Source organism: Pristiophorus japonicus, chromosome 19 (assembly GCF_044704955.1).
Source record: "Pristiophorus japonicus isolate sPriJap1 chromosome 19, sPriJap1.hap1, whole genome shotgun sequence".
NCBI classification, from domain to species: domain Eukaryota; kingdom Metazoa; phylum Chordata; class Chondrichthyes; family Pristiophoridae; genus Pristiophorus; species Pristiophorus japonicus.
This window is the reverse complement of record NC_091995.1, coordinates 36,986,371-36,999,914: the sequence shown is the minus strand read 5'-3', so window position 1 is coordinate 36,999,914 and position 13,544 is coordinate 36,986,371. Positions and strand designations below refer to the sequence as shown.

Genomic DNA, 13,544 nt, shown 5'->3' with positions numbered 1-13,544 from the left:
GAATTCTCTTTCCCAGAGAGCTGTGGAGGCTGGGTCATTGAATATATTTAAGGCGGAGATAGACAGATTTTTGAGCGATAAGGTAATAAATGGTTATGGGGAGCAGGCAGGGAAGTGGAGCTGAGTCCATGATCAGATCAGTCATGATTTTATTAAATGGCGGAGCAGACTCGAGGGGCCAAATGGCCTACTCCTGCTCCTCTTTCTTATGTTCTTATGTTCTTATGTAACCTTGCGGCGGATGGTCAAGAGAATGCACTGCAGAAACTGTCCTTATTTCAGCCTGTTTAAATCTGTTCCTCTGCATTGTCCTGGTTAATTATTAATCCCTCAACCAACATCACACAAAAAATGACTTTCTGGTCATTGATCTAATTGCTTTGTCTGGGAACTTGCAGTGCGTAAATAATTTGCTGCATTTTCCTGCATTAGAACACTGATGACATTTCAGAACATATAGGAACATAGGAACAGGAGGAGACCATTGAGCCCCTCGAGCCTGCTGCGCCATTCAGTGAGATCATGATTGATCTGCAATCTCTATATACCCACCTTTGGCCCATATCCCTTAATACCTTTGGTTAGCAGAAAGCTATCAATCCCCGTTTTAAAATTAATCATTGATCTAGCATCAATTTCTGTTTGCAGAAGAGAGTTCCAAATTTCTACAACCCATTGGGCTCAAGTTTCGGCTAGAGTCGCTCCTATTTTTTTGGAGCTACTCGTTTAGTATGGAGCATCTTAGAAACTGAAATTCTCGGCATTTAGTTTGCTCTAATGTCCTAGGGGGAGCGTTTGCTAGTGCTGTTGGGGAGGGGTTAAACTAATAGGGAAGGGGGATGGGAATCTATGCAGGGAGACAGAGGGAAGTAAAAAGAGGGCAGAAGCAAAAGATAGAAAGGAGAAAAGTACAAGTGGAGGGCAGAGAAACCCAAGGCAAAAATCAAAAAGGGCCACATTACAGCAAAATTCTAAAGTGACAAAGTGTGTTAAAAAGTCAAGCCTGAAGGCTCTGTACCTCACTGCGAGGAGTATTCGTAATAAGGTGGATGAATTAACTGCACAGGCAGCTATTAATGAATATGATAGAATTGGGATTATGGAGAAATGGCTCCAGGGTGACCAAGGCTGGGAACTCAACAACCAGGGGCATTCAACATTCAGGAAGGATAGACAGAAAGGAAAAGGAGGTGGGGTAGCATTGTTGGTTACGGAGGAAATTAACACAATAGTAAGGAAGAACATTAGTTTGGATGATGTGGAATCTGTATGGGTAGAGCTGCAGAATACCAAAGGGCAGAAAACGATATTGGGAGTTGTGTACAGACCCCCAAACAATAGTAGTGAGGTTGAGGACGGCAGCAAATAAGAAATTAGGGATGCGTGCAATAAAGGTACAGCAGTTATCATGGACAATTTTAATCTACATATAGATTAGACTAACCAAACTGGTAGCAATACGGGGGAGGATGATTTCCTGGAGTGTACTCGGGATGGTTTTCTCAAACAAGATGTCGAGGAACCAACTGGAGGGATGGCCATCCTAGACTGGGTGATGTGTAATGAGAAAGGACTAATTAATAATCTTGTTGTGCGAGGCCCCTTGGGGAAGAGTGACCAAAATATGGTAGAATTCTTTATTAAGATGGAGAGTGACACAGTTAAATCAGAGACTAGGGACTTGAACTTAAGGAAAGGTAACTTTGATGGTATGAGACGTGAATTAGCTAGAATAGACTGGCGAATGATACTTAAAGGATTGACCATGGATAGGCAATGGCAGACATTTAAATATCACATGGATGAACTTCAACAGTTATACATCCCTGTCTGGAGTAAAAAATAAAATGGGGAAGGTGACTCAACCGTGGCTAATAAGGGAAATTAGGGATGGTGTTAAATCGAAGGAAGAGGCATATAAATTGGCCAGAAAAAGCAGCAAATCTGATGACTGGAGAAATTTAGAATCCAGCAGAGGAGGACAAAGGGTTTAATTAGGAGGGGGAAAATAGAGTATGAGAGGAAGCTTGCTGGGAACATAAAAACTGACTGCAAAAGTTTCTATAGATAAGTGAAGAGAAAGAGAATAGTGAAGACAAAGGTAGGTCCCTTGCAGTCAGAATCAGGTGAATTTATAATGGGGAACAGAGAAATGGCAGACCAATTGAACAAATACTTTGGTGCTGTCTTCACGAAGGAAGACATGAATAACCTTCCGGAAATACTAGGGGACCGAGGATCTAGCGAGAAGGAGGAACTGAAGGAAATCCTTATTAGTCATGAAATTGTGTTAGGGAAATTGATGGGATTGAAGGCCGATAAATCCCCAGGGCCTGATATTCTGCATCCCAGAGTACTTAAGGAAGTGGCCCGAGAAATAGTGGATGCATTGGTGATCATTTTCCAACAGTCTATCGACTCTGGATCAGTTCCTATGGACTGGAGGATAGCTAATGTAACACCACTTTTTAAAATAGGAGGGAGAGAGAAAACAGGGAATTATAGACCGGTTAGCCTGACATCAGTGGTGGGGAAAATGTTGGAATCAATTATTAAAGATGAAATAGCAGCACATTTGCAAAGCAGTGACACGATCAATCCAAGTCAGCATGAAAGGGAAATCATGCTTGACAAATCTTCTAGAATTTTTTGAGGATGTAACTAATAGAGTGGACAAGGGAGAACCAGTCGATGTGGTGTATTTGTAACTTCAAAAAGCTTTTGACAAGGTCCCACACAAGAGATTGCTGTGCAAAATTAAACCACATGTTATTGGGGGTAATGTATTCACATGGATAGAGAACTGGTTGGCAGACAGGAAGCAGAATCAGGATAAATGGGTCCTTTTCAAAATGGTAGGCAGTGACTAGGAGGGTGCCGCAGGGCTCAGTGCTGGGTCCCCAGCTATTTACAATATACATCAATGATTTAGATGAAGGAATTGAGTGTAATATCTCCAAGTTTGCAGATGACACTAAGCTGGATGGTGGTGTGAGCTGTGAGGAGGATGCTAAGAAACTGCAGTGTGAGTTGGACAGGCTATGTTAGTGGGCAAACGCATGGCAGATGTGGATAAATGTGAGATTATCCACTTTGGTGGCAAAAACATGATGCAGAATATTATCTGAATGACGGCAGATTAGGAAAGGGGAAGGTACAACGATACCTGGGTGTCATGGTACATCAGTCATTGAAAGTTGGCATGCAGGTACAGCAGGCGGTGAAGAAGACAAATGGCATCTTGGCCTTCATAGAAACATAGAAACATAGAAACATAGAAAAATAGGTGCAGGAGCAGGCCATTCAGCCCTTCTAGCCTGCACCGCCATTCAATGAGTTCATGGCTGAACATGAAACTTCAGTACCCCCTTCCTGCTTTCTCGCCATAACCCTTGATCCCCCGAGTAGTAAGGACTTCATCTAACTCCCTTTTGAATATATTTAGTGAATTGGCCTCAACTACTTTCTGTGGTAGAGAATTCCACAGGTTCACCACTCTCTGGGTGAAGAAGTTTTTCCTCATCTCGGTCCTAAATGGCTTACCCCTTATCCTCAGCCTGTGATCCCTGGTTCTGGACTTCCCCAACATTGGGAACATTCTTTCTGCATCTAACCTGTCTAAACCCATCAGAATTTTAAACGTTTCTATGAGGTCCCCTCTCATTCTTCTGAACTCCAGTGAATACAAGCCCAGTTGATCCAATCTTTCTTGATAGGTCAGTCCCGCCATCCCGGGAATCAGTCTGGTGAACCTTCGCTGCACTCCCTCAATAGCAAGAATGTCCTTCCTCAAGTTAGGAGACCAAAACTGTACACAATACTCCAGGTGTGGCCTCACCAAGGCCCTGTACAACTGTAGCAACACCTCCCTGCCCCTGTATTCAAATCCCCTCGCTATGAAGGCCAACATGCCATTTGCTTTCTTAACCGCAAGGGAATTTGAATATAGGAGCAGGGAGGTCTTACTACAGTTGTACAGGGCCTTGCTGAGGCTTCACCTTGAATATTGTGTTCAGTTTTGGTCTCCTAACTGAGAAAGGACATCCTTGCTTTTGAGGGAGTGCAGCGACGGTTCACCAGACTGATTCCTGGGATGGCAGGACTGACATATGATGAGAGACTGGATCGACTGGGTCCGTATTCATTGGAGTTTCGAAGAATGAGAGGGGATCTCATAGAAACATACAATTCTGACCGGATTGGACAGGTTAGATGCAGGAAGAATGTTCCCGATGTTGGGGAAGTCCAGCACCAGCGGTCACAGTCTAAGGATAAGGGGTAGGCCATTTAGAACCGAGCTAAGGAGAAACGTCTTCACTCAGAGAATTGTGAACCTGTGGAATTCTCTACCGCAGAGAGTTGTTGATGCCAGTTCGATAGATATATTCAAGAGGGAGTTAGAAATGGCCCTTATGGCAAAAGGGATCAAGGGGTATGGAGAGAAAGCAGGAAAGGGGTAGTGAGGTGAATGATCAGCAATGATCTTATTGAATGGTGGTAAAGGCTCGAAGGACCGAATGGCCTATTCCTGAACCTATTTTCTATGTTTCTATGTTTCCAATTCTAGTTAGTTAGAATAGTTTCATTTTAGAACATTCTTTTTTCAAAAGGGGGAGTGTCCAGACACTTATGCTTGTTTTGCAAGTTTACACAGAGAAACCTTACTCCAAACTAACTTAGAATGGAGTAAGTGTCGACTTTTGCACACTCAGAAAAATCTTGCCTACACTTTATAAATTAGATGCAGGCAGTGAGAGATAGCGGGGAAAGGGAAGTTAGAGGGAAGTTAGGGGATTTTGCAAAGCATTAACCACTTCACTTTTAACCATAAAGATGCAGGGAACCAAAATAATTTTTAAATATCAGTAAATGAACATTAAATCTAGTAATAAAAATTAGAAGTCCGACCTTGCCGACTGGAGCACGCACAGGAATTGCCGTATTTTGTATCTAGACTCTTATTAATTTTGGTGTTTATTAATTTTGTGCTTCCATATTGCAAGATTCCACTTTTAGAATTTCAACCAGTCCGGAATAAAAGCCGGACGTTTCTCCCCCAGTCTAGGCATGATCCCCGCAGATGCGGTGTTGAAGTGTCATCTCCTTACTTTGCCGAAAGCTGTGGTTGTCAGAGAATGTTCAAAGATGTGGATCCCGAGTCCAGCTCAGAGTCGTCTGTGGCCGGAGCGCCCATCTTCTGAATGGAGCACAGACTGACTCCGAACATGGGCTTGAGTAACTCCCGACCACAGCAAATGAGTGGGCTCTCCCTCCAACTTACTTCCCATCGGGTGAATTTGTCAGTCGGTCTTTCAATGAAACCAGCAATTTCCTTCCCAGACATCTCAGGCAGGCGTTGCTTTCTGGGCTCCCAGTTAATCGGATCATCCCAGCGATAATCGGTGTGGGTGTTTCTCGGAAACCCGAGTCCCGATAACTAAGCACATCCTCAATGCCCAGGGAGCCCATTTGGCCAGGGCTAGGGGCGACGTGCTTCAGGCCCCTCCCATGCAGCGTCACAGAGATTCGGGCTGCGAGGAGCTACTGCACATGGGCGCACATTCTAGCGTGCATGTGCAGAGGTCCCGGCACTGTTTGCAGCGCCGGGACCTGGCTCCGCCCTCCACTCCTTGTGCTGCGCTATGCTAAGGCTGAAGACATCCTGAGGAGCTCGGAGAATTAGGAAGTAACTTTTCGGTGCCCTTTTAATTCTAGAAAGTCAGTGCACCTCATGGAGGTGCGCCATTTTTACAGGGGGCGGAAACTTGGGCCCTTTGTGTGTAGAAGTGTTTCCTAATTTCACTCCTGAAATGTCTGGCTCTAAGTCTTAGACTATGCCCCCGAGTCCTAGAATCCCCAACCAACGGAAATAGTTTCTCTCTATCTACCCTATCAGTTCCCCTTAATATCCTGAAAACTTCGATCAGTTCATCCCCTAACCTAAATTCCAGGGAATACAACCCTAATTTGTGTAATCTCTCCTCGTAACTCAACCCTTGAAGTCCGGGTATCATTCTGGTGAACCTATGTTGCACTCCCTTCAAGACCAATACATTCTTCCTCAGGTGCGGTGTCTAGAACTGCTCACAGTGCTCCAGGTGTGGTATAACCAGGGTTTTGTACAGCTGCAGCATAACTTCTACCCCCTTGTATTCTAGTGCTCCAGATATAAAGGCCAGTATTCCATTAACCTTTTTTGATTATTTTCTGTTCCGGAATACATGGGGGTAGAAGTTATGCTGCAGCTCGTGGCATTTTATTGATCTATTTATCTGAACCTCCAAGTCTCTTTGGACATCCACTGTTTTTAGCTTTTCACCATTTAGATTGTACCCTGTTCTATCATTTTTCGGTCGAAAGTGGATGACCTCACATTTGCTTCCATTGAAATCCATTCGTCACAGTTCTGCGCATGCACTTAATCTATCAATATCCCTTTGTAATATGCTGCTTCCATCTACACTGCCCACAATCACGCCTATCTTTGTCTTCGGCAAATTTGGATAAATGACTTTCTATGACATCATCTAAGTGGTTAATAAAAGCTGTTAATAGTTGAGGCCCCAACACAGATCCCTGCGGGCCACCACTCGTAACATCCTGCCAATCAGAATACCTACTCATTGTCCCTACTGCCTGTTTCCTGCCGCTCAGCCAGCTTCCTAATCAGATCAATAACTTTCCCTCAATTCTTAACTAAAATTGCAATGGTAGATTGCTATATGTCATCATCATCTTCATAGGCAGTCCCTCGAAATCGAGAAAGACTTGCTTCCACTTTAAAAGTGAGTTCTCAGGTGACTGTACAGTCCAATACGGGAATTACAGTCTCTGTCACAGGTGGGACAGTCAGTGGTTGAAGGAAAGGGTGGGTGGGGAGCCTGGTTTGCCGCACGCTCCTTTCGCTGCCTGCGCTTGCTTTCTGCATGCTCTCGGCGACGAGACTCGAGGTGCTCAGCACCCTACCGGATGATCTTCCTCCACTTAGAGCGGTCTTTGGCCAGGGACTCCCAGGTGTTGGTGGGGATGTTGCATTTTATCAAGGAGGCTTTGACGGTGTCCTTGAAACGTTTCCTCTGCCCACCTGGAGCTTGCCTGCCGTGTAGGAGTTCCGAGTAGAGCGCTTGCTTTGGGAGTCTTGTGTCGAGTGGAAGCAAGTCTTCCTCGATTTCAAGGGACTGCCTATGGTGATGATAATGATGACATATAGCAACGTACCATTGCAATTTAAGTTAAGTTTTTGTTTGCCTGTGTTTTGGTTTCATTTGAAAAGGCACAGAAAGGTGTGGTGAACATGCACTGTATGGCAATTACAGGGAAAATCTATTTTGGCAGCACATGAATAGCCTACTCCTGCACCTATTTTCTATTTTCAGTTAATTCAGAGACCATGGTCCAGAACTTAAAGAAGGGTAACTTTGAAGGTATGAGGCGTGAATTGGCTAGGATAGATTGGCGAATGATACTTAAGGGGTTGACTGTGGATGGGCAATTGCAGACATTTAGAGACCGCATGGATGAAATACAACAATTGTACATTCCTGTCTGGCATAAAAATAAGAAAGGGAAGGTGGCTCAACCGTGGCTATCAAGGGAAATCAGGGATAGTATTAAAGCCAAGGAAGTAGCATACAAATTGGCCAGAAATAACAGCGAACCCGGGGACTGGTAGAAATTTAGAACTCAGCAGAGGAGGGTTTGATTAGGGCAGGGAAAATGGAGTACGAGAAGAAGCTTGCAGGGAACATTAAGACGGATTGCAAAAGTTTCTATAGATATGTAAAGAGAAAAAGGTTAGTAAAGACAAACGTAGGTCCCCTGCAGTCAGAATCAGGGGAAGTCATAACGGGGAACAAAGAAATGGCAGACCAATTGAACAAGTACTTTGGTTCGGTATTCACTAAGGAGGACATAAACAACCTTCCGGATATAAAAGGGGTCAGAGGGTCTAGTAAGGAGGAGGAACTGAGGGAAATCATTATTAGTCGGGAAATTGTGTTGGGGAAATTGATGGGAATGAAGGCCGATAAATCACCAGGGCCTGATGGACTGCATCCCAGAGTACTTAAAGAGGTGGCCTTGGAAATAGCGGATGCATTAACAGTCATTTTCCAACATTCTATTGACTCTGGATCAGTTCCTATCGAGTGGAGGGTAGCCAATGTAACCCCACTTTTTAAAAAAGGAGGGAGAGAGAAAACAGGTAATGATAGACCGATCAGCCTGACCTCAGTAATAGGAAAAATGATGGAATCAATTATTAAGGATGTCATAGCAGCGCATTTGGAAAGAGGTGACATGATAGGTCCAAGTCAGTATGGATTTGTGAAAGGGAAATCATGCTTGACAAATCTTCTGGAATTTTTTGAGGATGTTTCCAGTAGAGTGAACAAGGGAGAACCAGTTGATGTGGTATATTTGGACTTTCAGAAGGCTTTCGACAAGGTTCCACACAAGAGATTAATGTGCAAAGTTAAAGCACATGGGATTGGGGGTAGTGTGCTGTCATGGATTGAGAACTGGTTGTCAGACAGGAAGCAAAGAGTAGGAGTAAATGGGTACTTTTCAGAATGGCAGGCAGTGGCTAGTGGGGTACCGCAAGGTTCTGTTCTGGGGCCCCAGCTGTTTACACTGTACATTAATGATTTAGACGAGGGGGTTAAATGTAGTATCTCCAAATTTGCGGATGACACTAAGTTGGGTGGCAGTGTGAGCTGCGAGGAGGATGCTGTGAGGCTGCAGAGTGACTTGGATAGATTAGGTGAATGGGCAAATGCATGGCAGATTAAGTATAATGTGGATAAATGTGAGGTTATCCATTTTGGTGGTAAAAACAGAGAGACAGACTATTATCTGAATGGTGACAGATTAGGAAAAGGAGAGGTGCAATGAGACCTGGGTGTCATGGTACATCAGTCATTGAAGGTTGGAATGCAGGTACGCAGGCGGTTAAGAAAGCAAATGGAATGTTGGCCTTCATAGCGAGGGGATTTGAGTACAGGGGCAGGGAGGTGTTGCTACAGTTGTACAGGGCCTTGGTGAGGCCACACCTGGAGTATTATGTACAGTTTTGGTCTCCTAACTTGAGGAAGGACATTCTTGCTATTGAGGGAGTGCAGCGAAGGTTCACCAGACTGATTCCCGGGATGGCGGACTGACCTATCAAGAAAGACTGAATCAACTGGGCTTGTATTCACTGGAGTTCAGAAGAATGAGAGGGGTCATCATAGAAACGTTTAAAATTCTGACGGGTTTAGACAGGTTCGATGCAGGAAGACTGTTCCCAATGTTGGGGAGGTCTAGAACCAGGGGTCACAGTCTAAGGATAAGGGGTAAGCCATTTAGGACCGAGATGAGGAGAAACTTCTTCACCCAGAGAGTGGTGAACCTGTGGAATTCTTGACCACAGAAAGTTGTTGAGGCCATTTCGCTAAATATATTCAAAAGGGAGTTAGATGACGTCCTTACTACTAGGGGGATCAAGGGGTATGGCGAGAAAGCAGGAATGGGGTACTGAAGTTGCATGTTCAGCCATGAACTCATTGAATGGTGGTGCAGGCTAGAAGGGCCGAATGGCCTACTCCTGCACCTATTTTTCTATGTTGCTTCGATGTTTCTATGTTTCTATGTTTCTATGAAGCAAGCAACTGCATGTTCGTGAGTTCGAGGTTGAGTGGCCTTAATAAGTAACTTTGTATTTGCAGAAATAACATGAATCACTGCCAGCGTGTGGCAAATAGGCAACAGACAATGCTCTCTAGAATTCTTACAGATAATGTCAACAAAGAAATAGGCACCAAATAGATTGTGAAATATTGAAGATGCATACGTCGCTTACTTAAATGATGGTACAGTAGCACAGTGGTTATGTTACTGGACTAATGATCCAGAGACACGAGTTCAAATCCCACCACGGCAGTTGGGGAATTTAAATTCAATAAATAACTCAGGAATAAAAAGCTAGTTTCAGTAATGGTGACCATCATCATCATAGGCAGTCCCTCGAAACGAGGATGACTTGTTTTCATGGCAAAAAGGGATGAGTTCACAGGTGTTTCAATGAAGGACCTAATATTCCAGATCCTGAACGACATCCTGAAGGGTGGAAGATGCCAGTGCATGGATTTTTTAACGTGGGGAGGCCATTGCACACCAGCCGCCACATGGGATTGACAGAGCCAGGACTTGGTCCAGTGGCAAGGGTTATCCAAGACGACTGGAGACCTGCTCTGCTGCACGGATCTCCATGAAACTAGAAACTACCGGATTGTTGTAAAAATCCGTCTGGCTCACTAATGTCCTTTAGGGAAGGAAATCTGCCGTCCTTACCCGGTCAGCCCAATATGTGGCTCCAGACCCATAGTAATGTGGTTGACTCTTAACTGCCCTCGGAAATGGCCCAGCAAGCCACTCAGTTGTCTAAGACCCCACCTCCTTCTCGAGCACAATTAGGGATGGGCAATAAATGCTGGCCTTGCCCTTGACGCTCACAGCCCGTGAACGAATAAATAAATAACATTTAGATAAAACTGTTGCACAATAAGGCCAAAAGATAAGATTCTACCTCACAACATATTTTTTCTTGTACAATCGCGTTATAAATTCATGTCACTTAATTTGTCTGTTGCGGTGCCAGAGAAGATTGAAGAAATGCATAACGGAATGAGCTGAAGTAAAACAGAAAATGTGATCTCAAAGGAGTTTAATTTAGAAACCATTATGGACTTCGTGGGTGAAGTTATGAAATATTTCACTGAACGCAATGGTTCTCTACAACAACAACAACTTTTATTTATATAGTGCCTTTAAAGTAGTAAAATGTCCCAAGGCGCTTCACAGGAGTGTTATAAGAAAAGACAGATAAATTCCACACTGAGCCACATAAGAAGAAATTACGGTCGATGACCAAAAGCTTGGTCAAAGATGTAGGTTTTAAGACGAGTCTTAAAGGAAGAAACAGAGGTAGAAAGGTGGAGAGGTTTAGGGAGCGAGTTCCAGAACTTGGGGTCCAGGCAGCTGAAGGCATAGTCACTGATGGTAGAGCGATTATAATCAGGGATGCTCAAGAGGGCAGAATTTGGGCAGCACAGACATCTCGTTGGGTTGTGAGGCTGAAAGAGATTACAGAGATAGGGAGAGGCAAAGTCATGGAGGGATTTGTAAACAAGGATGAGAATTTTGAAATTGGGGTGTTGTTTAACCGGGAGCCAATGTTGGTCAGCGAGCACAGGGGGTTATGGGTGAGTGGGACTTGGTGCGAGTTAGGACATGGGCAGCCGAGTTTTGGATGAACTCACGTTTACATCGGGTAGAATGTGGGAGGCCAGCCAGGAGAGCGTTGGAATAGTCAAGTCTAAAGATAACAAAGGCGTGGATGAGGGCTTCAGCAGCAGAAGAGCAGAGGCAGGGGCGGAGGCGGGCGATGTTATGGAGGTGGAAATAGTAGAGAGACAGAGTGTGAGGGATGCTTATGGCAGCTGTGGCTCAGTGGGTAGCATTTTCACTTCTAGGTCACAAGGTTGTGGGTTCAAGTTCCCACTCCAGAGCTCTGAGCGCAGAAATATAGGCTGACACTATTTTGAAGAAAAGCAGGGGCGTTATCCCCGGTGTCCTGGAGCCAATATTTATCCCTCAATCAACATCACTAAAAAAACAGATTATCAGGGTCATTAGTACATTGCTGTTTGTGAGTTTGCTGTTCGCAAACTGGCTGCTGTGTTTCCTACATTGCAACAGTGACTACACTCCAAAAGTACTTCATAGTCTATAAAGCACTTTGGGTCATGAAAGGCGTTATATAAATGCTCATCTTTTTCTTTCCTTATCATGGAGGACTGCAGATTATATTCATATGAGAGATATTTCCTTATGTCTGATTGTCTCTGGATATTCGAGGGTTTTTTATTCACCCCTGGTAATTGTACACCCCTAGCCAGCGATTTTCCATCCATGAAGACAATTTACTGGAAAATGAAACTGAGCAAATTCAGAAAATTTGCTGCTGATCTTTGCGTGAAGTGCAGAAGCAGGAGATTTATCATGAGCAAATGAAAGTCAGGGTGAATGACAGGATATATTGTCATGGTCTGTGAGAACAGCTGGAGAAATAGCCAGCTTGCTGTGGGTTGAGATCAAAAGTTTGGTATGTAAATTGTTGAAGGGCTGATAAGTTGCCTCTCAGACATAAGTATTTAGACAACTCCAGTTTACCCGACAAGTCTGGATTTATTCTAACTGTTGCATTTGAAAATCGGTAATCAGAAACGACATAGGATTACATCGGTTATGCGGCACAGAAACTATTTGGCCCCATGCCGACGTTTATGCTCTGCTTGAGTCTCCTCCCGTCTTTCCTCATCTAAATCTATCAGCATACCCCTCTATTCCCTTCTCCCTCATATGCTTGTCTAACCTCCTCTTAAATACTATTCACTTCAACCACTCCTAGTTCCACATTCTCACCACTCTCTGGGTAAAGAAATTTCTTCTGAATTCCCTATTGGATTTCTTGGTGACTATCTTATATCGATGGCCTCCAGTTATGTTCTTCCCCACAAGTGGTAACATTCTCTCTGTATCCACTCGATCAAAACCTTTCATCATTTTATTGTCCTCTATTAGGTCACCCCTCAGCCTTCTTTTTTCAAGAGAAAAGAGACCCAGCCTGTCCATCCTTTCCTGATAGGTATATACTCACATTTCTGGTATCATCCTTGTAAATCTTCACTGCACCCTCTTAAAATTCTCCTGCTTGTTTTCAAATCCCTCCATGGCCTCGCCCCTCCCTATCTCTGTAATCCCCTCCAGCCCCACAACCTCCCGAGATAACTACGCTACTCTAATTCTGCCCTCTTGAACATCCCTGATTATAATCGCTTCACCATTGATGGCCATGCCTTCTGTTGCCTGGGCCCCAAGCTCTGGAATTCCCTCCCTAATCCTCTCTACCTCTCTTTCCTCTCTTTTCTCCTTAAAGACACTTCTTAAAACCGACCTATTTGACCAATCTTTGGTCACCTGCCCTAATTTCTCCTTATGTGGCTCGGCGTCAAATTCTTTGTCTCACAATACTCCCGTGAAGCTCCTTGGGACGGTTCACTATTTTAAAGGCACTATATAAATATAAGTTGTTGTTGTTGGCATTGAAGGGTATAGGTTTTCGGGAATTTTCGGGAATTGTACTCTCTTAGCCAATGATTTCCCGTCTATGAACACGAGTTATTGGAAAATGAGACTGAGCAATTTCACAATCTTCGCTGCTGACCTGTGCTTGAAGTGCAGAGGTGGAAAATTAACCATGAGTAAATAAAGCTCGGGTCAATGGTGGAATGCAGTTACGGGTTCAGTGCGAAGAGCTGACCAATAGTCAGCATGGACCTCCTGCCCAATCAGCAGCAGCAAATTCTATGGGCACGAGCACAACAATTCATCCCCCTGATTCAAGGAGAGATGTCGATCTGGGTACTGCAGGGGTGGTTTTAACATTGGGGGCTCATGTAAAATAGGCAATGTCGAATTGACCACATATCAATCGCGCCACCCGA

General features: G+C 44.2%; 1 protein-coding gene across 1 annotated transcript in view; it reads right to left on the bottom strand.

The window, feature by feature from the left end:
• LOC139230174 (complement C4-like) overlaps window positions 1–5,469 on the bottom strand; it is a 231,338-nt gene extending 225,869 nt beyond the window's left edge. Inside the window, exon 1 of the mRNA XM_070862016.1 lies at window positions 5,282–5,469. Coding sequence (XP_070718117.1) covers window positions 5,282–5,469 — 188 coding nt within the window. The remainder of the gene's footprint in view (window positions 1–5,281) is intronic.
• Between the last annotated feature and the right edge of the window lie 8,075 nt (window positions 5,470–13,544).